At 38.2% G+C, this 23033-nt stretch overlaps 1 protein-coding gene across 10 annotated transcripts in view; it reads left to right on the top strand.

Moving 5' to 3' along the window:
- The window catches only part of NKAIN2 (sodium/potassium transporting ATPase interacting 2), a 1033472-nt gene that overhangs the window by 988262 nt on the left and 22177 nt on the right, over positions 1–23033 (top strand). For all 10 annotated transcript variants that reach the window (XR_004267626.1, XR_004267624.1, XR_004267622.1 and 7 more), the window contains one exon: positions 16839–16899. Coding sequence is in view for 5 of the 10 variants with exons in the window: in XM_032274380.1 (XP_032130271.1) it covers positions 16839–16899 (61 nt within the window). In the remaining 5 variants the exon portion in view is untranslated. The remainder of the gene's footprint in view (positions 1–16838; positions 16900–23033) is intronic.

Raw genomic sequence — 23033 nt, 5'->3', positions numbered from 1 at the left:
TTTGAGGAGCAGATTGCAAAAATTTTTTCCCATTCTGTTAGTTGCCACTTCACTCTAATGATTGTCTCTTTTGCTGTACAGAAGCTCTGGAGTTTAATTAGATCCCATTTGTCTGTTTTGGCTTTTACTGCCATTGCTTTTGGTGTTTTAGTCATGAAGTCCTTGCCTATGCCTATGTCCTGAATGGTACTGCCTAGGTTTTCTTCTAACGTTTTTATGGTGTTAGGTCTTATGTTTAAGTCTTTAATCCATCTGGAGTTAATTTTAGTGTAAGGTGTCAGAAAGGGGTCCAGTTTCAGCTTTCTGCACATGGCTAGCCAGGTTTCCCAACACAATTTATTAAACAGGGAATCCTTTCCCAATCGCATTTGTGAAATTTGTCAAAGATCAGATGGTTGTAGATGTGTGGCATTGCCTCCAAGGCCTCTGTTCTGTTCCATTGATCTATATCTCTGTTTTGGACCACTACCATGCTCTTTTGATTGCTGTGGCTTTGTAGGATAGTTTGAAGTCAGGTAGCGTGATGCCTCTAGCTTTGTTCTTTTTGCTTAGAATGGACTTGTATATGCAGGCTCTCTTTTGGTTCCATATGAAGTTTTAGGTGGTTTTTTCCAGTTCTGTGAAGAGGGTCATTTGTAGCTTGATGTGGATAGCGTTGAATCTACAAATTATTTGGGGCAGTATGGCTGTTTTCACAATGTTGATTCTTCCTAACCATGAGCAGGGAATGTTTTTCCATCTGTTTGTGTCCTCTCTTATTTCCTTGAGCAGTGGTTTGTAGTTCTCCTTGAAGAGGGGAGGGACAGCAGGGGGTGGGGAGATAACATGGGGAGAAATGCCAGATATAGGTGATGGGGGAATGGAGGCAGCAAACCACATTGCCATGTATGTACCTATGCAACAGTCCTGCATGATCTGCACATGTACCCCAGAATGTAAACTACAAAAAAAAAAAAAGAAAAAGAAAAAGAAAATAGCTATCTATATCAAAATTGCCCTCTGCTTCTGAAAAGAAACTTCCCTGGTTAGCTTTATGTTAAGTCCTGCAATGGCTATCAAATTCTAAGAGTTTGAAGACACCCTTCTGTATTGTAAAATTATAAATCTGATGGTCAAGGTTCTGAAGTCTTGCTGAAGTGTGGATGGCAAGAAGAGACTCAATCTCTGGTTTCTTGACAATAAAAGCTTTCCTTATCTGGTGAAAATAAAGTTTGGCATAATGCAAAAAAAAAAAATTTGAGGAGCAAGAGAAGCAATTCCAATCCCCATATTGAAACTTCTCTTTTAGAAGGTGATTCCAAAAAATCTCTAAATTAGCTAACTGTTCTCAACCTCTGCTTACTTAAATGAAAAAAAAAGAAAAAAGGAAAAAAAAAAACAGAAAACACTTGAGCCAATTAATACATATACTAGAGAGAAAAAAGACATTAAAAAGACATTTCTTCTTGTAGGAATGACTGACTAGTCAAAATCCAATGAACATTTACAAATGAGGAGAATTAATACATTTTTGTTTCTCCTGGGAGCTCAAAGTGCATTCATACTTATGATTTTTTTTAATCTTCATCTTGGGCCCATAAACTAGATAAAATATATTGTCAGGAGCTCAAGACCACCCTGGCCAACATGGCAAAACTTCGTCTCTACTAACAAAAATATATAAAAATTACCTGGACGTGGTGGTGGGGCTTGTAATCCCAGATACTTGGGAGGTTTTGAGATGGGAAAATCATTTGAGCCCCAGGAGTGGAGGTTGCAGTGAGCTGAGATCGTGCCATTGCATGCCAGCCTCGGCGACAGAGCCAGACTCCAGAGAGAGAGAGAGAGAGAGAGAGAGATATCCTCCTGTCACTATTTAATCATGAAATCCTAAAACATAATTATTTAAATGAGTTAGCTCAAGACACAAAATTGGAAGCAACTGAAAATAACCAGTTAATCCTCGAGAGCCTAATGTCCTTTAACAGATGAATAAATAAATAAATTGTGGCATCATGGAAGAGTTTTGCTATAATGGCCTCCAGTTGATTTTGACATTGAGATGACAGCAAACATAACACAAACAGAAACCTGAGAAGTGCAGTCTCCTACTATTGCTCTTTCAACCTCCCACGCCAGTGTGAACAAGCCTAGATTGTTCTGATGAATGATTAGATGTGTGACATCACAAATATGTGGTCCCTTTATTTGAGTTCATCACCCTCACCTAACAATCAGCCAAGCCCCAGTAAAAAGTGCTACCTAGCTGATTCACAGTCAACCACAGATGCATGAGTGAGCCCAACCAAATTCAGCAAAAGACCTGCCCAGCTGAACTCAATCCAAATTGCTGACCCCAAAAAACAGTGGGCAAAGATGAATGGTTGTTACTTCAAGCCACTAAATTTTGGTTTGGTTTCTTATGTATCAACAGTTAGCTGATATAAGTATATTCATATATTTATATTATAGAATGCCAGTTGAAAATTAAACAATGAATTACTGATAGATGCAGTTGCTTGGCTTAATGTCAAAAATATTATATTATGCTCAATGAAAGAAGCCAGACACCAAGCAATAAGATTCTATGGTATGAAGTTCAAGACCCAGCAAAAGCATTCTATGGTTATCAAAATCAGAACAGGTGTGGCCTGGTGGTTGGTGTAAGGGTTGGGAGAGTGATGAAGATAAGAGGTCGAGAAGGGACTTTCTGGGGTAGTAGAAATATTCTTGGGTTCTCTAGAGAATTCTCATAGTCCAGTTTAAGAATTCATATGCAAAAATGAAGTTATGTAATATAGATATTGGACAGGGTGCTACATGAGCACAGAGAGTGAGGAATGCCTATCTGTGCTTTTGGTGTTTAGAAAATATTGTCCTGAAGAATAGCCTTGGAGTAGCCCATGTTTCATGTAGGCATTCACTGTATGGTGATAAATGTTGTTTGTTGGGTAGGGAAATGCCTTATTCAAAAACATAAAGATATCAGACAGCATGGCATGTATACTGGAGGAACTGCCGGATATTTAATCTGGAAGAGGAAAGGGGAGCCACAAGTGTTGGGGCTGAAAGCATAGGCTTGAGCCAAGTCATGAATGACCTTCAATACTTGCTATCATGTCTCTATCTTATGAGCAAAAAGAGCTACGGTTTAGATTTTCAAGCTCTTAGAACCATCCCATCCATCTGAGTCTCCACCTAATGCAGGGCTTGCCTTGCTCACCAGCAGTAAACTGAAGATAATTAGTGGCTCACCAATATATGTCTAATATAAGAAGCCCACTCTGGTGTGTAGAAGCACGTGTAAGCAATTCAGAGGAGAACTATAAAATCATGATGAGTCGGAACCACTGAAATGGTAATTAAATGAGTAGGAGGAGCGCGCACATTCTCCCACAGGCTCCAGGTTTCCCACAAGTCATATTAAACTCCTCTGTGGTTTGTCTGGTAGCTGAGCCACTTTCTTTCTTGCTTATTTCCAAGCTCTGCTAATTCAAAACCCAGTACTATCCTCTGTCTCCGAATTGCCAACTTGGAAAACTAGGTGAACTTAATTTTAACTTTTTTTAAAGTGAATTCACTTTGATTTTTAGAATCTTATGTTCCCTTGCTTGAGAGTACTGTCAGTTTTGCCTTTTGGATAAACTAAGTAGACTGAGTGAAAGGGAGAAACACAGGATTTGGGGTCCATAGGCATGGATCAAGTCCTCTCATTATGTCTGAATCTTGGGACAGCATTACCTAGCTTCCCTAAACCTCAGGGTTTTTTTTTTTTTTTTTTTTTTTCATTTATAAATTAGGGATGATGATAGAAATTTTCTCCTTAGTTTTGGAAAGAATGAATAGCAGAATGGCTGTAAAGGCGGTACCACATGCCCAGAATACAGTGTATAGTAATGGCTGCTATTACTTTAAATAGTGATCACTGGCATTTCCTTTCCTACCTCCCAGCTGTTACCAGGACGTGAGGGGTTGGTTAGAGGATTGGTTGGTTTTGTGGTTTAAGCACTAAAAATAAAAAGGTAATGCACAGAAGTACAATTGCAGTTTTTCCTAGGTTATATATTCCCAAACTGTTATAATTGTATTGCTAGTAATTAATGACATCCCTTCATTCTGAAGTTTATGACACTGTTTCACTCTTGTACTGGCTATGAGCTACATAGAAAGAAGACAATCTAAGATGTATATTGAAAAGAAGGTAACTCAGATGGAAAGGAAGAAAGGGTCAGTGAAGAACACCAATTAAACCCAGGTTCCGACTCCAATGTTATTCAGTTCTACTGGATTATACTGCTATGCATGGATAGACTTGACTGGGGTTTTAAGTGACACTTCGATTCAGTATTGTGCCTTTTAAAATTGCTTTGGGAAAAAACTCGTCTTCAAATTTGTGTCTTCCTCAATCCACATCTTACTCCCCTAGAGGCTGTTTTCTCTGTTACTACTTCACTCCCATTCATCTTTCTTGCCACATACTGCAACAAGTACTTTGCTTCGGAGGCATGCTTTATTGGGTGCCACACAAAATACTTTTTCATAAGCATGAAGCTTATTCTAACACATGTCATGGGAAAGGGACCAATTGCTCTATGGTGCCTACTTAACTATATTTTCAAAACCCGGATAATGTAGCTGAGTTTAAGATAACATTTTAAAGTAACTTTTCTCTCTAGCTGGTTTGCCCTGATGTCTTTATTGTATTTCACTTTATCTTTTTGAGTCCAGTGAGAGTACCACTGACATCATTTTTATATAATATTAATGAATGCATTATTTTTGATCACTGGATACGTGCTGAAGTCTCAGATGCATTGTACGTTTCACATTTTCCTCATCTTCCAAACTAATACCTCTAAAAAGAAGGAAATGTTAATTTAGTTTCCCCCCCTTTCTTTTTCCAAAGGCACCTATTTAATGCCAGTTATTTTGGCAACTAAGTATTTTAATGCAAGTAATCTGCTCTCCTAGTCTTTACAGAGAAATCTGGCCTTGTATTCCCATTGTCCACTGGGGCAGCGCACTCCTGTCAAGGAAATACACGGATCCTTCTTTAGCCTTGTCTGCTAATGTTAGAGAATATCCAATATGGGCTAATTTATTTTTACAAATGCCTTATCTTTTGTACAGTTAATTTTGCTATTGATACCCTATTATCCCTGAGCAAAAATTATGCTACTTGTACCAGTTGCTCCCAAAAGAACTATGTAGAGATTTTGTTCAGAGATTCTGCAGGACAGCATTAATTGTCTACATTTTACAATATATTTAAAAATTGTACTTTCTGCTTCAAATGATTCATTGTGAATAAATCAGAGTTCCTTTTGTACATTACAAATATACAATCTTAAACTTAGCTTTACCATTAAAATAGTATGATATTATTGATAGTTGCTTTTTACATTTCTCAATTATTTTCAATGAATAGTTTTGGTTCAGAACTCCCCTATGGCTCTTGCCTCTAAACCAGAAGACAATTTTGAGGCAGTTCTGTTGCACCGGATTAGCCATTTCTTTGGTCACCTCCCAACCGGCATATGTATGGAATGGTTGAACTACTGCTCGCAATGCAGTTTTAAAAACAAATCTGATATTTAATCCCTGAGAGAGGTATTAACCATGATGACATTTGAATGTTATTAGTCATCTTTCACCTTGCCTGAATATCTTCTGCTCTGCCCAGTTTACTGGTACACCAGACTCATTTGAATTAGAGTCACTTTTTGGTAAGTTTGGACTGAAGAAATCTACCAGTTTCCAGAGACTGTTTCATAACGGGAATGATTAAGTAACCCAGTGTTGGCATTTAGTTCAATTTCCCATCCTAAAGTAGATAATACAAGTTTGTGTGTATGTCTAGTTTTATTTAATCTTTTAAAAAGGTGTTTAATACAGTCATGCTTGATGATGCAGCAGAATACCTAAAGGCTGGTATTAAGATATGTTTCTGATCCTCTGAAAAGCTATTCTGACCCAGTAGGCTGTGAACATTCACAATAGCCCTGGAGGCAATCCTCCATGAGTTATTCTGGGTTGATAACTGCACCTGGATTATTCGTAGTGGAGAAAATTTGCAGTGTGCTCCACAATAGTCGAGCCAGTGGAATTGTATGCGATAAGAATCGTCGGGTAAACAATAGAGATGATATACCAGCCCACATAATAAAATACTTCATATAAAGACCTTCATTAATAACACTGATATAATCATATTTGAATCCTTTGCTGAAGCAATCTCAAATTATATAGACAGAATAAGATGAAAAAGAGCAAGTAAAAATCACCTGCAACTTAAAATTATACTTTGTGTGTGCATAATATCCTTCTGTTCATATTCCTATTACAAAAAGCATGGGCTTAGAGCCTATGATTATGAATTCGAAATTGGATTATTTAATTTAAATAAAACATACAACCGATTTATTTGGAATGTGAGATAATTGTGGATAAAAAAGTAGTGTTGCTACTCCTCATTTCTAATCACGTTGAGATAAAGCACAAAAATTAAAATCTGTCTTTATACTTAAGAAAATAAGCATATCTACTTGGCTTAGATATATTTATAATTTATACACTATAATATGAAAGGCTTTAAACATAAATAAAAGGACCCTAAAGTGTAGTATTTTTCAAGTAAATTTTTATTGTGAGATAATTGTAGATCACATGCAATTGTATGAAATAAAATGAGATATCCTGTGTACACTTTACCCAGTTTCTCCAAATAGTATTACATTGCAAAAATTAGTATGGCTTCACTTTTGGGATATGGATATTGATAGAGTCAAGACACAGAACTGTTTCATCTCTACAAGAATTGCATATGTTGCCTATTTATGACCACAACCACTTCCTTCTAACCCATCCTCATTAGTCCCTGCCAACCACTAACCTGGTCTCAGTTTCTACGATATTATGATGTCAAGAATGTTCTGTAATGAGAATCATATAACATACAACTTTTTTGGGTTGACCTTTTTCACCAAGATCAATTCTATGGAAATTCATGCAGGTTGTTGCATGTATCAGTCATCCCTTCCTTTTTCTTGCTGAGTAATATTTCATGGTATGAATGTTCCACAGTTTTTAACTGTTAACCCATAGAACGACATTGGGTTTGTAGTTCTCCTTGAAGAGGGCCTCCATGTCCTTTGTTAGTTGTATTCTTAGGTATTTCATTCTCTTTGTAGCAATTGTGAATGGGAGTTGGCTCATGATTTGGCTCTCTGTCTGTTATTGGTGTATAGGAATGCTTGTAATTTCTGCACATTGATTTTGCATCCTGAGACTGCTGAAGTTGCTTATCATCTTAAGGAGATTTTGGGCTGAGACGATGGGATCTTCTAGATATACAATCATGTCATCTGCAAATAGAGACAATTTGACTTCCTCAATTCCTAATTGAATACTGTTCATTTCTTTTTCTTGCCTGATTACTCTGGCTAGAACTTTCAATACTATGTTGAATAGCAATGGTGAGAGAGGGCATTCTTGTCTAGTGCCAGTTTTCAAAGGGAATGCTTCTAATTTTTGCCCACTCAGTATAATATTGTCTGTGGGTTTGTCATAAATAGCTTTTTATTTTGAGATACAGCCATTGATACCTAGTTTATTAAGAGTTTTTAGCATAAAGGGCTGTTGAATTTTGTCAAAGGCCTTCTCTGCATCTATTGAGATAATAATGTGGTTTTTGTCTTTGGTCCTGTTTATGTGGTGGATTACATGTATAGATTTGTGTATGTTGAACCAGCCTTGCTTCCTCGGGATGAAACTGACTTGACCAGGATGGATAAGCTTTTTGATGTGCTGTTGCATTCAGTTTGCCAGTATTTTATTGAATATTTTTGCATCGATGTTCATCATGGATATTGACCTGAAATTTTCTTTTTTAGTTGTGTCTCTGCCAGGTTTTGGTGTCAGGATGATGTTGGTCTCATAAAATGAGTTAGGGAGGATTCCCTCTTTTCGTATTGTTTGGAATAGTTCCAGAAGGAATGATACCAGTTCCTCTTTGTACGCCTGGTAGAATTTGGCTGTGAACCCATCTGGACCTGGACTCTTTTTGGTTAGTAGGCTATTAATTGCTGCATCAATTTCAGACCTTGTTATTGGTCTATTCAGGGATTCAACTTTTTTGGTTTAGTCTGATAAAGGAATTTTCAAGGAGAACTACCAACCACTGCTCAAGAAAATAAGGGAGGACACAAACAGATGGAAAAACATTCCATGCTCATAGTTAGGAAGAATCAATATCGTGAAAATGGCCATACTGCCCAAAGAAATTTATAGATTCAATGCTATCCCCATCAAGCCACCATTGACCTTCTTCACAGAACTGGAAAAAGCCACCTTACATTTCATATGGAACCAAAAAAAGAACCTGCATAGCTAAGACAATCCTAAGCAAAAAGAACAAAGCTAGAGGCATCACGCTACCTGACTTCAAACTATCCTACAAGGCTACAGTAATCAAAAAAGCATGACACTGGTACCAAAACAGAGATACAGACCAATGGAACAGAACAGAGGTCTAGGAAGTAATGTCACACATCTACAACCATTTGATCTTTGATAAACATGACAAAAACAAGCAATGGGAAAAGGATTCTTTATTTAATAAATGGCATTGGAAAAACTGGCTAGCCATGTGCAGAAAGCAGAAACTGGACCCCTTCCTTATACCTTATGCAAAAATTAACTCCAGATAGATTAAAGATTTAAACATAAGACCTAACACCATAAAAACCCTAGAAGAAAACCTAGGCAATACCATGCAGGACATAGGCATAGGCAAGGACTTCATGACTAAAACACCAAAAGCAATGGCAACAAAAGACAAAATTGACAAATGGGATCTAATTAAACTCCAGAGCTTCTGCGCAGCAAAAGAAACAATCATTACAGTGAACCAGCAACCAACAGAATGGGAAAAATTTTTTGCAAGCTACCCATCTGACAAAGGGCTAATATCCAGAATCTACAAAGAACTAAAAGACATTTACAAGAAAAAAGACGAACAACCCCATCAAAAAGTGGGTGAAGGAAATGAACAAACACTTTTCAAAAGAAGACAATACATGAGGCCAACAAACATATGAAAAAATGCTCATCATCACTGGTCATTAGAGAAATGCAAAACAAAATCACATTGAGATACCATCTCACACCAGTTAGAATGGCGATCATTAAAAAATCTGGAGACAACAGATGCTGGAGAGGATGTGGAGAAATAGGAACACTTTTACACTGTTGGTGGGAGTGTAAATTAGTTCAACCATTATGGAAGACAGTGTGGTGATTCCTCAATGATCTAGAAATAGAAATACCATTTGACCCAGCAATCCCATTACTGGGTATATACCCAAAGAATTATAAATCAATCTTTTATAAAGAAACATGCACACTTATGTTCATTGCAGCACTGTTTACAATAGCAAAGACTTGGAAATAACCCAAATGCCCATCAATGATTGACTGGTAAAAGAAAATGTGGCCCATATATATCATGGAATAATATGCAGCTATAAAAAAGGATGAGTTCATGTCCTTTGCAGGGACATGGATGAATCTGGAAACCATCATTCTCAGCAAACTGACACAAGGACAGAATACCAAACACTGCATGTTCTCCCTCATAAGTGGGTGTTGAACAATGAGAACATATGGACACAGGTAGGAGAACATCACATATTGGGGTCTCTTGGGAGTTGACAGGCTAGGGGAGGGAGAGCAGGGGTGGGGAGATTGGGGAGAGATAGCATTAGGAGAAATACCTAATGTAGGTGACAGGGGGATGGCTGCAGCAAACCATCATGGCATGTGTGTACCTATGTAACAATCCTGCAAGATCTGCACATGTCCCCCAGAACTTAAAGTAAAATAAAATAAGAACAACATTGGGGTTGTATCCACCTTGGGGCTGTTAGGAATCGTGATGTTCTGCATGTTGGTGTACAGGTTTTTGTGGGAACATGTTTTTATTTCTCTGAGATAAATGCCCAGAAGTGCAATTGCTGGGTCATATGGTAGTTGCATGTTTAGCTTGTAAAGAAACCCCCAAACTGTTTTCCAGAATGACTGTACATAAATGTTCCCTGTTTCTGTTTTCAAGACGTTGGTTTTTGGCTTTCTAAAGTTTGACTGTCATGCATTTTGGCATGACTTTCTCTGTGGTTAACTAAGCTTTTTGAATTACTAAGTTTATATCCTTTGCCAAATTTTGGAAATTTTCAGTCATTATTTCTTTGAACACTTTTTCAGTGCTGAACTCTTTCTCCTTTCCTTTCAGGACTCCAATGGGGGGGAAAGTTACATCTTTATTATTCCCATGAATCTCTGAGGATCTTGCATGTTTTCCAGTTTATCTCTCTTGCTTAGTTTAGGTAATTTCTATTGTTCATTTTTCAAGTTTACTGATTCTTTCCTCTGTCTCCTCCACGTTTTTTTAGTTTTAAATTTTCAGTTTGGTTCTTTCTTACATATTCTATTTCTTTGCTGAAAATTTCTAATTTTTTAATTTATTTCAAACATGTCTGTAATTGCTTACTGGAGCATTTTTGCAATAGCTATTCTGAAATATTTGTCAGAATATCTTAACATCTTTATCACCTCTGTGGTTAGGTTGCATTGGCTGTCTTCATTCAATTTGAGGCCATCCTGTCTTGGTATGATTAGTAATTATTAATTGAAACATGGACATTTTTATGAGATCCTAGATCTTAATTAAGCCTTCCATTTTAGTTGATTCCACTCATGCTGTTTTTCTAGGAGAAAGAGGAATGCTGACTCATTTCTGCCAAGTGGGGATAGAAGTCCAGGATTCCCACTTAGCCTCCATTGATACTCAAGGTGGGAAGGGCTTTTCATTAAGGCTGGGAGGCTGTGGAAGTTCCTGCTTGCCACTAGCCTCTCACTGATACTTCCATATCTGGGAAGAGTAAGACAGCTTTATTACTGCTCCAAGGTGGCTTTCACTGATGCCGCAGGGTTGGGGGACTGGCCTCAGTACTGCCGGGAATTGGTAAAAGTCCTGATCTTCTACTAAGCTTACACTGATATCACTCCGCTGGGGAGAAGAGGGCTGCCTTGTTATTTGAGAGTGAGGCTAGAAGTCTGGATTACCTATGAGGCAGAGGGGTAGTTTGGCTCCCTACTCTGTTGCTGTGGTTGGGGAGTGGGGCTACAATTTTTGTGTTTTTGTCTTTTTTTTTTCTATGGTGTTGGCTAAAACAGAAGCACTATCTTGTAAAGTGTTCTGTCCTGCTGTGCTGCCTTTTCCTTTTCTGTAATCTTTTGGCCAGAGACAAAAAGCTTTTACTGGGGCTTTTAAAATATCTGTGCCTGTTGGCATTTTGGAGTTATAGGCTTCTTCAGCTCCAAGTAAGTCTGGTGTATGTGAAACCTTCCCGAAAAAATAATAATGGAATTCACCCACATGTCCTTTCTTGAGTACCAAAGTCCATAGCTGGTCTGCCTTCTCTCCACCCTTCAGAGTCTTCTTGTGTTTGTTATATATATAATGTCAAGGGTTTTAAATTGTGCTTAATATGAAGGATAGGGATAGGTATTTCTCCCATTACTCCAACTTCCCAGAAACAAATATCCAGAATGTAACATATTAAACACTAAGTTTGCTATATTTTCAATTATTACAATTAAATCCTTTAAAATACTTACCAAAAGGCTTTGGTTTCATTTTATCTATTAGCTTCTAAGTGAATTTTTAGGACATACAATCATAATTTGGTTTGTGGATACAAAAAAGAACTTTAATCTGATTTAGTTATAGAGAGAAAATATCATTTCCTTTCAGTCAGTAATGATATCAAGATGATATGTAATTCCTTATCAAGTGAATTAGAAGTGAACAAATCACATTAGATATATGAAGATGAAAAGATAAATAAAAATTAAAAGTTTTATACTTAGCTCTGTTTTAAACAACAAAGACTAAAACAACTAGAATATTTTATTTCTTTCACTAGTGGATAATTGTGTGTTTGCCCAGAATAATGCCGCAGGTCCCTTCTATTATTATTCTAAGCATCTTTAAATAAGGAACAAAATACAATTATTTTCTTTTAGTTGCGGATACTCACATCTACTCTAACAGCACGAGCCTCTATTATCTGCTTTGTGCCCCGTTACTTCCCTTTATACAGCCCCAGCTTCCCTGAACTGGGCCACTTCCTCTTCCCTCGATATCATCTATTTCTTTCTAGCTCTAGTCTGAGCTCTGCTTGGAAGATGTCCTTTCCATCTCTCCATTCTCCTCTTTATTTTTTTTTCCAGCCCTCTCACTTATGAAGGTCCACCTCAAAAGTGCCAAGCACCAACCTACTCTGAGAATGGATTACCAGTTCTTGGAGAAAGCTGCACTTTTATTCAGCCTTAAAGAATGAGTTAGTATCCATTAGTTGTTTTTCCTGATGGGTGTTAACTCATTCCCTAAGGCCAGCTTAATACCTGGGTGACAAAATAATCTGTACAACAAACCCCCATGACATAAGTTGACCTACTTAACAAACCTACATATGAACCCTAGAACTTAAAATAACAGTTAAATAAAAAATTAAAAAAAGCCGACCTGGAAAGTAAGCAGGCAGTACTACCACGTAAAGCTTTATGTCTAGTTTAGCAACCCAGGACTATGGTTTCAAAATCAAATGCAAAAAAAGAATGAATTAGAACTACTCATTTCTGGAGGTGTGAGGCTGAGTAGAGAGGGGAAGGAAGAGATGTAGGCAATTAGCATTCTTTGTTGGCAGACTGGGAAAATGAGTTAAGGAACAGAGAAGGAAAGCTACCTGATAGATGTCAGCAGACTACCAACAGCTGCCTATTGACATCAATTCCGACAAATTGGTGAGAAATGAAACAAGAAAGGGAATCAAGTATCACATTGTGAAGGATTTGGGTCTATGAAAAATGTTATACTTCTGTAGGGGGTGCTCCTTAAGTTTATTGTAGAGAAAAATGGCACAGTTCCATTGGCATTTTGACATGCTAGAGGCCCACTGAATATGGCCCTAATCTGGTCTTCACAGCTTTCATTTCCGTTGCTCTAGTACAAAGTCCCCAAACTCCCATCACATGTAGCTACTGACTCTTAAGTAAACACAACCCACATCTTTCCTGCTTGATAATCTCACTCTGGAAAAGGAAGTCCCATTTTGCCTGTCATCTGCAAAAACACATATAATGCTCTTCCGATGGTGGTTGTGAGGATTAATGAGCTAACACATGAAAGTGTCCAGTCTACTGTTTATTGTCACTTATTAGAACTACAGTTTTCTCCCTTCTTTCTGATGATTTATCTAAACCTACTTCAAATTACAATTGTAGGTATACCTGCTACAAAATTGCAAACTCCCTAAAGCTAGGACTATATCTCAAATAGCGGCTCTACCCAGGGGCAATTTTGTCTTTTAGATAACATGTAACATTTTTTATTTAAAAAGAAAAATTGCCTCAATTGTTGATTGTCTTGGTTGTAAGATGTTATTGTTTAAACATTGACAACACGCAACAGCCTCAACAAAAAGGTACTACCCAACCCAAAATGTCAGTGGTAACTAGAACTCTGCTTTAGTTCATCATTGTGGCCCAGGTAGCAATTAGCAGAGTTGCATATTATAGGAGACTGGAGTCATCTGTTCTCACGCTGCTAATAAAGACATACCCAAGACTGGGTAATTTAAAAAGGAAATAAGTTAAATTGACTCAGTTCTGGATGGCTTGGGAGGCCTCAGGAAATTTACAATCATGACAGAAGGAGAAGCAGAGACCTTCACATGGTGGCCACAAGAAGAAGAATGAGAGCAAAGGAGGGGAAAAGTCCCTTATAAAACCGTCAGATCTTGTGAGAACTCACACACTATCATGAGAACAGCATGAGGGTAACCGCCCCCATGATTCAATTACCTCCCATTGGGTCTCTCCCATGACATGTGAGGATTATGTGAACTACAATTCCAGATGGTGGGGACACAGCCAAACCATGTCAGAGACACTGAGAATTGTTAGAAATAATTTGAAGTCCCTTCCTATAGATAAATTTTATGAATTGCCACTGGGGAGGTAAAATTAAGTTAGAAATTTATATTGTGTAGGGAAATTGAAAGATAGGAGAGTTTATGAATATTGATTAATTTGGGGGACACAAATTTCCATTTGTAGTTAGAGGTGACCAATTTAAAAGCTAAAGTTCTCTTAATCAGCAATCTTTTGTAACAAAATGCAGCAGGATTTACTTTTATATCAAAGGAGCTCCCCAGATAGTTAAAGAATGAAACTGAATAATTAAAAGATCGCTGGTAAGCAGAATGCAATGCCTTAGCTGCATTCTGGGAGAGTACACTTAATAATCAAGAATCTAGTGACACTGTAATGAGAAGTTTAAACTTACTAGCCCTGAATCTCAGAATGTATCTATGCTTGTTACCTAGATTTTCATTTCAAAGAAATGAAGTGATGAGTAAGCTTTTTTTTTTAAAGTTCATAATTAGAACAAATTGCTTTACAAATAATCTAATAAGCATTTAACACTGAAAAGAAGAGGAAAACTATTGATAAGCCTGAGCATTTAGCCGTATATAGTAAGAACTTAATGTGGAGGAAGAGGTAAAACTATAAGCAATACCAAGGGGATTTAACCAAACCCATAGGCTCTTTACCTAGACACAGCCAGATCCAAGTGCCAATAACAAGCAACTTATGGGACTGTGTCACTCCATAAAAAGAGCATTTTCATGGGTCCTGGTGGTTAAAAGATCAAGATGTGGTAGTATAGTCTTTAATTTTCTAGTACCCATGAAAATGCTCTAATTACTATGTGATTTGAGTTTGGACAAATCAAAATCTTTGCTAGTGTCAAATAGGAGACATTGGTTTTTAATTCATACAATGAACTCTAAAAGTAAGTCCCATAAAAACAAAGCTCTTCATGACTCTATTATATGAAGAAGTGGTTCTCACTATCACTATTTTATTGCCAATAGCAACATATAATTCAAAGAGAAACATGCTGATTTGATGAGTTTTCTAAAATATTTTTTAAAAAGAAAACGCATTCTGCTGATACAGCATCAGTGGTATTTATTTATCTATTTATTTTTGAGATGGAGTCTTGCTCTGTCGTCCAGGCTGGGCTGGAGTGCAGTGGCATGATCTCTGCTCACTACAACCTCCACCTCCCAGGCTTAGGCAATTCTCCTGCCTCAGCTCCCGAGTAGCTGGGATTACAGGCATGTGCTGCCATGCCCGGCTAATGTTTTTTTTGTTTTATTTTTAGTAGAGATGGGGTTTTACCACAATGCCCAGGCTGGTCTCGAGCTCCTGACCTTGTGATCCACCCGCCTTGGCCTCCCAAAGTGCTGGGATTACAGGTGTAAGCCACCACACCCGGCCCAGGGCTATTTATTTTTAACTATTTATGATGTGTACTGGTGCAGATACTACAGTGGTGGGTAGAGAGGGCAGGGGGCATGCATTCCCTCTCCTCCAGGATCTTAAAACAAAACTGTTGGAAGACTACATTGCATCAGTCTTCTTCCTTCAACTCTGCCTCTCCAGGCGTGGCCACTGCTGCTTCCTCTTTTGCCCAGGAATGACCTCTTTTTTATCCCATGCCAGTTCTTTTTGGAAGATAGCTACAATCTGCCAGAATGTGCTTTCTCTCTCAAATCCAAATTAGGGACTTAAAAGTTTCTTTTCCCCAGAGGCTGCTTTGTCTCCTAATAGTTCTGCGCTCATTAAATACCTATTAGTGTACCCTTTGACTTAAAAATATTCCGCTTACTTCCTCCAGAAGATCACTCTCTGTCACCTAATGAAAAACAACTTCATTAGGCTTGTCGCAGCAGTTCCTTTTTTTCTCGTGCTTTCACTTCCTGACTGAAGACTGTAGCTATTCCTAATGTTTTCTTCCCCACACTAAATATTATTGTATGGGGTGGGTCGTCAGACAGATCAATGCCTGTCTGAAAGGTTGTGAATAATCTTCATCACTCTTGAGGACATACCTTTAAGGACTCCTCCAAACTAGATCAATTTGCAAAAAGAAAAAGAAAAAAATAGTTTTCTACTTATCCAGAAATTATATTTGTTTCTTTTGACTAGTCCTCATAATTTGACTAAATAAATATTGTACTAATATGAAGAAATACAAAAATACTCAATCTGAAAAAATAGATCAAATGACTTTGCTGTGCTCCTTTACAAGCACACAGACCTTTTTGTAATGTTTCAGAAAAGACAATGTGATGTGTGTAATGTCATATTCAATGCATTTTGATGATACCCCTTACTTACTGGTGTCCACCTCATCACTTCTCTGTAACATATCTCTTAATTATATTCAGTATGCCCTGGTTTCTGTTTCAGATCTGAGTTTTCCTTACTTAAAAAGAGCTCATGCAACAAGCCACAGAATCACCCTAATGTTTTTTCCCTCAGAGCATTTTTTGATGGTCTGTGGAAGTCCAGTTTTTAGAATCTTAGACTCTGGGCTAATGAAACGTAAACTAGAAGTTGATTGGCACAAACGCAAATGTTAGTCCACTAGTGAATGGTTATAAGTCTTTTTCTGTACTGAAAATAATTTGTTTTAGAGTGTCTGGCAATTAATAAATCTTACACATAAATGTAGGTTAAAAAAAAACAGAGAAATACATTTATTTACAAGACAGGTGAACATCATTTGAATCAGGAATCCACACTGGAGTCAAGATCCAGTCCGATGAGCCATGTTGGAGCCCTGAGTCTGGTTGTAAACTGCCTGACTTTGAAAAGCCACTCCCCAGTGAGGTCTGGCTTTGTTGCCTTTGTCTCATGTCTAAAGCGTCTCTGTTTTGTTTCAGCTGGCAGGTTTCATCTACGCCTGTTATGTTGTGAAATGTATAACTGAAGAAGAGGACAGCTGTAAGTATTAAAGCTCTATTCTGTTTATTTCAAGTACAAAGCATGTTCTTTACTGCCTCCTACCTAGCCTTCCCATTCCTCAGACAAGATCCCAAAACACAGCATTAGAATGGGGAATAAGCATTTTGTGCCCATTAGACTAAAGTGCTTTTCATAACAGTATCCAGCAAATTGAAGAATGGAGAAGCACACCCATTTTGAAAACATAATTTCTTTCTTTTCATCGAAGGCCTTTTAAAAATCCTTTCCTCTTATAAACAATTCTAGTAGGGAATAGAGAGGAGAGATTAGGGATGGAAATGACCTTAAGGTGTAGTTGACTTGACTGTTCTCTTTTTATGAACCATTTACTAGGTGTTGATAACTAACCAGTTTTACCCAAGACTACAAATTCCCAAAAAAAGTCAACAATTTGTAATAATTTCTAAGATTGTCATAAAAACTGACTTCAGATTAATTCAGAGAATTTGTCTTTGGGAAATCAAATGTCCATCTGTCCTTTTAATTCCTACTATTTCGTACAAATGGCTAGAATTCTACTTATGTCAAAGTCTCAACATTGAGACATACTGCTTGATCCGGAGTTTAGATAACAGTACCCTCTTAGAAGCCTCCAAGTGGGTCCTTTCTCTGCTCTCTCAGACATGGAGGGGAGAAGGTTTTATTCTATCCTTGCCCCTAAGGATCTAAAATAGGAGAACTGGGAAAGTACTTCTATTCTCTGTGGGTACGATCATGGATAATTGCCCATGCAGTTACATTTACTCTGAGGAAAAATCAGAATTGGGAATAATTTTTCTTGGTCTCAAAAAATATTTATGATGTTGGGTTTTCGAAACAGTAATGAAAGAGGAAGGTGAGAATATGATGATGTGAGGGAAACATCCAAAGACAAATATATGTTTCTTCTTCCCTTTCTAATTATGCTGGAAAGGAAGAGCAGCATCAAGTGATTAATTTATAAGAGGCACTTTTAGATAATACTCATACACAAAATCAGAAATATATAGTATACAAATAATTTATTTCATATATAAAAGGAAATAATGGTCCTTTCACTGAATAAGCATGTGTAAAATATTCCTCAATGTTTCAAATGTTGTGTCAGCCTTTGGAGATTTTAGGATGAGTCATACATAATATTTGACCACTAGGAACTTGCCAACTAGTAGGGTAAGAAAAACCTGAGCAAATGAGTATGAAACTCTGTAGTGCATGCTGTGGGTAAGGAGGAGAAAGAGACCAGGAGACGGTTCATAGAGAACACCCTTGAGCTGGATCTTGAAAGATGAATCGATCTGGGTGAAAAAGCACCAAAGCATATCACAGCCAGATTAATGTGACTGAATTGTTTCCTATGCTACAGGTAGGAGAAGACTGGAAAAACAAGTATGGATGAGATAGTAGAAAAAGTGGGCATGACAGATTAGGGAGTCTAGACTTCATATAATGCAATCATGGGTCAAAGGGCAGGTGGTTTTTAAAAGGAAAATAACATAATAAAAAATGTACTTTAGGAAAAATACATTAGCATCACTATAAAGAAAGGACTCAAGAGGGGGAAAGATTAGGGAAAAGAGAACTAATTAAGACGCCATGAAAATGAGACATGAGATAATGTGAATCTGGACAAGGACTGTATTGGAGACAGAGAGGATAGATGTGACATGAGACGTGCCAAAATGACATGATTAGTGGGTGATGGTGGGTACTGTGATAAGGGAAAAGGAGAAGACTGCTAGATTCCTAGGTGTCTCATGCAAGTGAATGGGTAGATGGAATTGCCACTTGTAAAGAAAAATGGGAATAAAATGTATTCAAATACTAGGAAGGGCAAAATTATATGGATGTTAAAATGTATGGACCACCGAAACAATGTAAGTTCATTCAGATATTACCATTCAGTGTCTGTGTGCCAAATCCCTGGTGAAGGGGAAGTCCCCAGTTAATTTTCATATGGAAGTTGGGCTTTCTCTGGGCTGTGTTGTTGGATTTCATTTCACAACGATACCAGTGCGTTTTTTTCTTCAGAAAATATGTACTGACATACCATGTCTCCTACATGCATCATCAGTATTTCAGCGGAATAGCACCTCTCAAAGGAGATCTCAGAAATGCTAGTTCCACAAGATATACTGCTCAAAAATAAAAAAGATTCCAAAGCCAAGTTAAGTTTGACACTGAAAATTTAGAATGCACACTTACGCATTAATATTTCTGAGAGTACTGCCAGAAAGAAGTATGTCCATTTTTTTTTCTAACCCACAGTTTTGTTTTAACCATATTACCTCGAAGCCAGATAGAGCTCAAAGAGAAAAACCAGAAAGAGCTCCACAGCTTGATAATACCTTCAGTTCCCCCGGGAGAATACCACATCCCCCACGGAAGAAGAGGCAGGGTCAGCCTCGAGGCAGAGAGAGAGCGGAACCTTTAGTCTGAGTCCCACAGGAAGAAACGGATGAGGCAGTGTAGGTGGCCTGTTAGGACAGGTTAGCTGTGTTGCTAAGTGGTGCCCATGAAATTCGTGTTCACAGTGACTGTTAACACACAGGTTTAGGGCTACGTACAGTCTCCACATGTTTCTTGGGGTGAGCCAGGGCTTACTTGGAAACAGCTAGTGGTCATTTTGTAGATGTTAAAGCATCAATTTACAGAAATTAAAAGTATGGTTAATACAAGCCTCCAAAAAAATTTGAACACAGGAATCCTGTTTTTCACCCCCCCCCAAAAAAAAAGCCTTAACATTCTGGAGAATTATTCTAAGGGAATTCTTCCCTAGATCAAGTTTTGGCCAAAGCAATGTAAATTCAAGGAGTTTCAAAGTCACCACTATCTGTTGGAAGATCAACTTATCTCTCAAGAATCTAATAAGCTTTTTTCCCCAAAAGACTCCAAAAAATAACATGTATGTCCGTCTGTGTATCCTGACCACAATACCACATCTTCCTTCATTAATCCAAAGCATACGCAGACTTCTTAAAGACAGGTTTTATCATGTTAGTTTTATTACTCAGTGAGCAAAATATGAACTCTTTATTTAAATCCAAATAGACTGACGCTTGCCTCAGAATCTTTTCTATTTTTGAGCAGTATGTGTTGTGGAACTAGCATTTCTGAGACCTCCCTTGAGAGGTGCTATTCCGCTGAAATAATGATAATGCATGTAGGAGACATGGTATGTCAGTACGTATTGTCTGAAGATAAAAACGCACTGCTATCGTTGTGAAATGAAATCCAACAACATAGCCCAGAGAAAGCCCAACTTCCATATGAAAATTAACTGGGGACTTCACCTTCATCAGGGAAGTGCCAATCTATTTGGATTTAAATAAAGAGGATTTAAATCCTCAGTAAACAGGTGGGAGGAGATGCTCATTTGGGCTGGTTCTCTGTCCAGTAGTCTCTGGTGACTTTCAGTTAGGTTCATTTGCTTGCAGTCATTTACACATAGACACACAGTTATGAGTGTGTTTTAGTTACAAGGCTTTGGGTTGATATTCTCCATGTGTGATCGCTTGCCTGATATTCATCCTCAGACACTGCCTGGACATGTGACTTTCAATCCATCGAGTAAAAAAGGTTAGACATTTCTGTATAATTTTGGAAATTATATTATCAAAAAATCATCTTGGTGCTTAAAAAGGTTGGTAATATACATGTCAACACTGAGAGGGTCTCTGTGTGCCTATTTTTACCCACTTTGGATTTGCAATGAGGCATCATCATTCGTAGTGAACCATAGTGGCAGGAGTAGGTGCTAGCTACCTGCTTACCAAATTGGTTAAGTTTCCATTACTAAGAGCTTTGTGAGGAACAGAGGACAGATTTGGTTCTATGACTTGTGCTTAGAATGGCTGTGGAGATAAGGGCCCAATTATAGCAACTGGACAAAAAATTCTTGAAATCAATATGAAGCTAATCAGTTACATGCTCAGTTCTGATATGTCAGCCTCACAGCAACAAGTGTATCCAGGGAACTTCAGAGGAAAGAGGCAAAAATCTCCAGGAAGCAATAGAGAGGGTTTGAGCTCAATGCGCAGAGTAAAGCCTAGACTCAACGAAATAGCAATAAATCATCACTGAAAAAGAAAGTTAGGCTCATGAACATCAAATACTTGAGAACTTTTTCCCCTTATTCATCCTTTCAAGTAGTATCTCATTACTTTTCTAGAGCCCAGTTTGATTGATATTTATAGAGATACTGTTTTAGTTCCCTTGGGGTACTATAACAAAATATTATAGGTAGGTGGCTTATAAATGACAGAAATTTATTTCTCACAGTTTTGGGGGCTGGAAAGTCCAAGATCAAGACACCAGCAGATCTGACTTCTAGTGGGGGCTGGTTTCCTTGCTCATAGGTGGTACCTTCTTGCTGTAGCCTGACACATGGTAAAGGGGCAAGGCAGCCCTCAGGGGCCTCTTTTAGAAGGTCACTAATTCCATTTCTGAGAGCTCCACTCTCATGACATAACCACCTTCTACAGACCCCACCTCCTAACACCATTATATTGATAATTATGTTTCAAAATATGAATTGGGAGGGACACTAATTTAGATCATAGCAGACACTTTATGTCAAGGGTTTTTGGGATTTTTTCCCATTGAAACAATCTGGACCTTGAAGTTTACATCTCTGATCCTTTAGTTATCTAAGCCGGAGCCACAGCCTGGCAGGTCAGCTGGCTGTGCAGACTCACAGGGTGCCACTGCCATCTGCTGTGCCTACCGGGAGATGACAGCAACTCTCCAAGCAGAGATCGTGGACACTTCTTCCCCCAAGAATTAGTTAGCTAGGGAAGCTATAAAAACATACCACAGACATAGTGGCTTAAACAACAGGAATTTGCTTCCCAAAATCTAGGTGTTAGAAACCTCAGGTTTGCTTTATCCTGCGGCTTCTGTCCTTGGCTTGTAGACAGCACTTTCTTGTTGTGTCCTCGGGGTCTTTTGTGTGTGTGCTTCTTCCCCTTCTCATGAAGACATCAGCTCTGTTGGATTAGGGCCCTGTCCTTATGACCCCATTTAATGTTCATTACTTCTTCAAAGGGCCAATCTCCAAATGTAGTCAGACATATTAGGAGTTAGGCCTTCAACGTATGAATTTGAGGGGGATCACAATTCAGTCCACATTCAAATACACACACGTGCACACACACTCCATGTGTGTCCTGGACACTTGAAAATATCTGTGGGGCACAGATTGAGGCTAATGCAGCTCAACGGCCCATCAGATGCCTGTGGATAAGAGGCTTTGGGGCTGTATGACCATCAGGCCAGCTTCATACTGATGGCCACCAGGCAGGAATTCCTACTCGGCATCCCTTGCTGTGGGGTGATCTGCCTCTAGATGAGTAGCTTCTCACCAGGAAAAAAGCTGAGGCCCCTGCTCTAGAGGATGTGCTTTGACCCTGGAACCCTATTGAGTGGGGCCACCTTCACAACATGCTTTTATATATTTGTTCATGAAAAGAAGGTGATACATCTTAGAAGAAAAGGCTTTCTCCAGGAAAGCAGGCATCTTGCTGTGCTGTCTTTGTGGCAGGGCTCTCCGCTGTCTCAGCTGTCACCAGCCATGCAGAGTTTTCCTTATGGGGCTCCAGTCTTCTATCCCCTCTACTTGTTCTCTTTTACAATATTCTGTGAAAGAAAGGAAACGTTCGGGGATTTTTGGTCAGGTGTGCCTTTCATTATAAATGTAGCCCTTAGGTCTCACTTCATCCTCAGGTTTTCCTCACTGCAGTCAGATGTCCACTCACAGTGATAGAACCAGGAATTTTCCTCTGTTCTTTATTAGCATTGTTAGATGTGGCAATTAAAAGGAAGTCATGCAGCCATGGAAAGTATTGCTAATCCATGATAGCAAGAAAAACACACACACACAAACACACACACAACATCATCATATGACTTCTCAATTTTTATTATATATTCTTGTAAATCATTGGCTTAATAATTAAACTAAATGTTGGTTCTCTAGCAAATGAGTTCATTTTACTAAGTAGTCAATCTCTTTGCTAAAAGAAACTCAATGTATTTGCAAATGATGTTAAATGTTGAAATCATCTGTAGAAAGGCATGGAATATCATTTAAAAAATAATATCTTAAAGGACTTATTTTGAAAGCAATGCTGAGA

This window comes from Sapajus apella, unplaced genomic scaffold (genome assembly GCF_009761245.1).
Source record: "Sapajus apella isolate SASKATOON/1434 unplaced genomic scaffold, GSC_monkey_1.0 scaffold6, whole genome shotgun sequence".
Lineage (NCBI taxonomy): Eukaryota > Metazoa > Chordata > Mammalia > Primates > Cebidae > Sapajus > Sapajus apella.
Note: the sequence above shows the minus strand (reverse complement) of the source record. Positions and strands in the feature narration are given on the sequence as shown.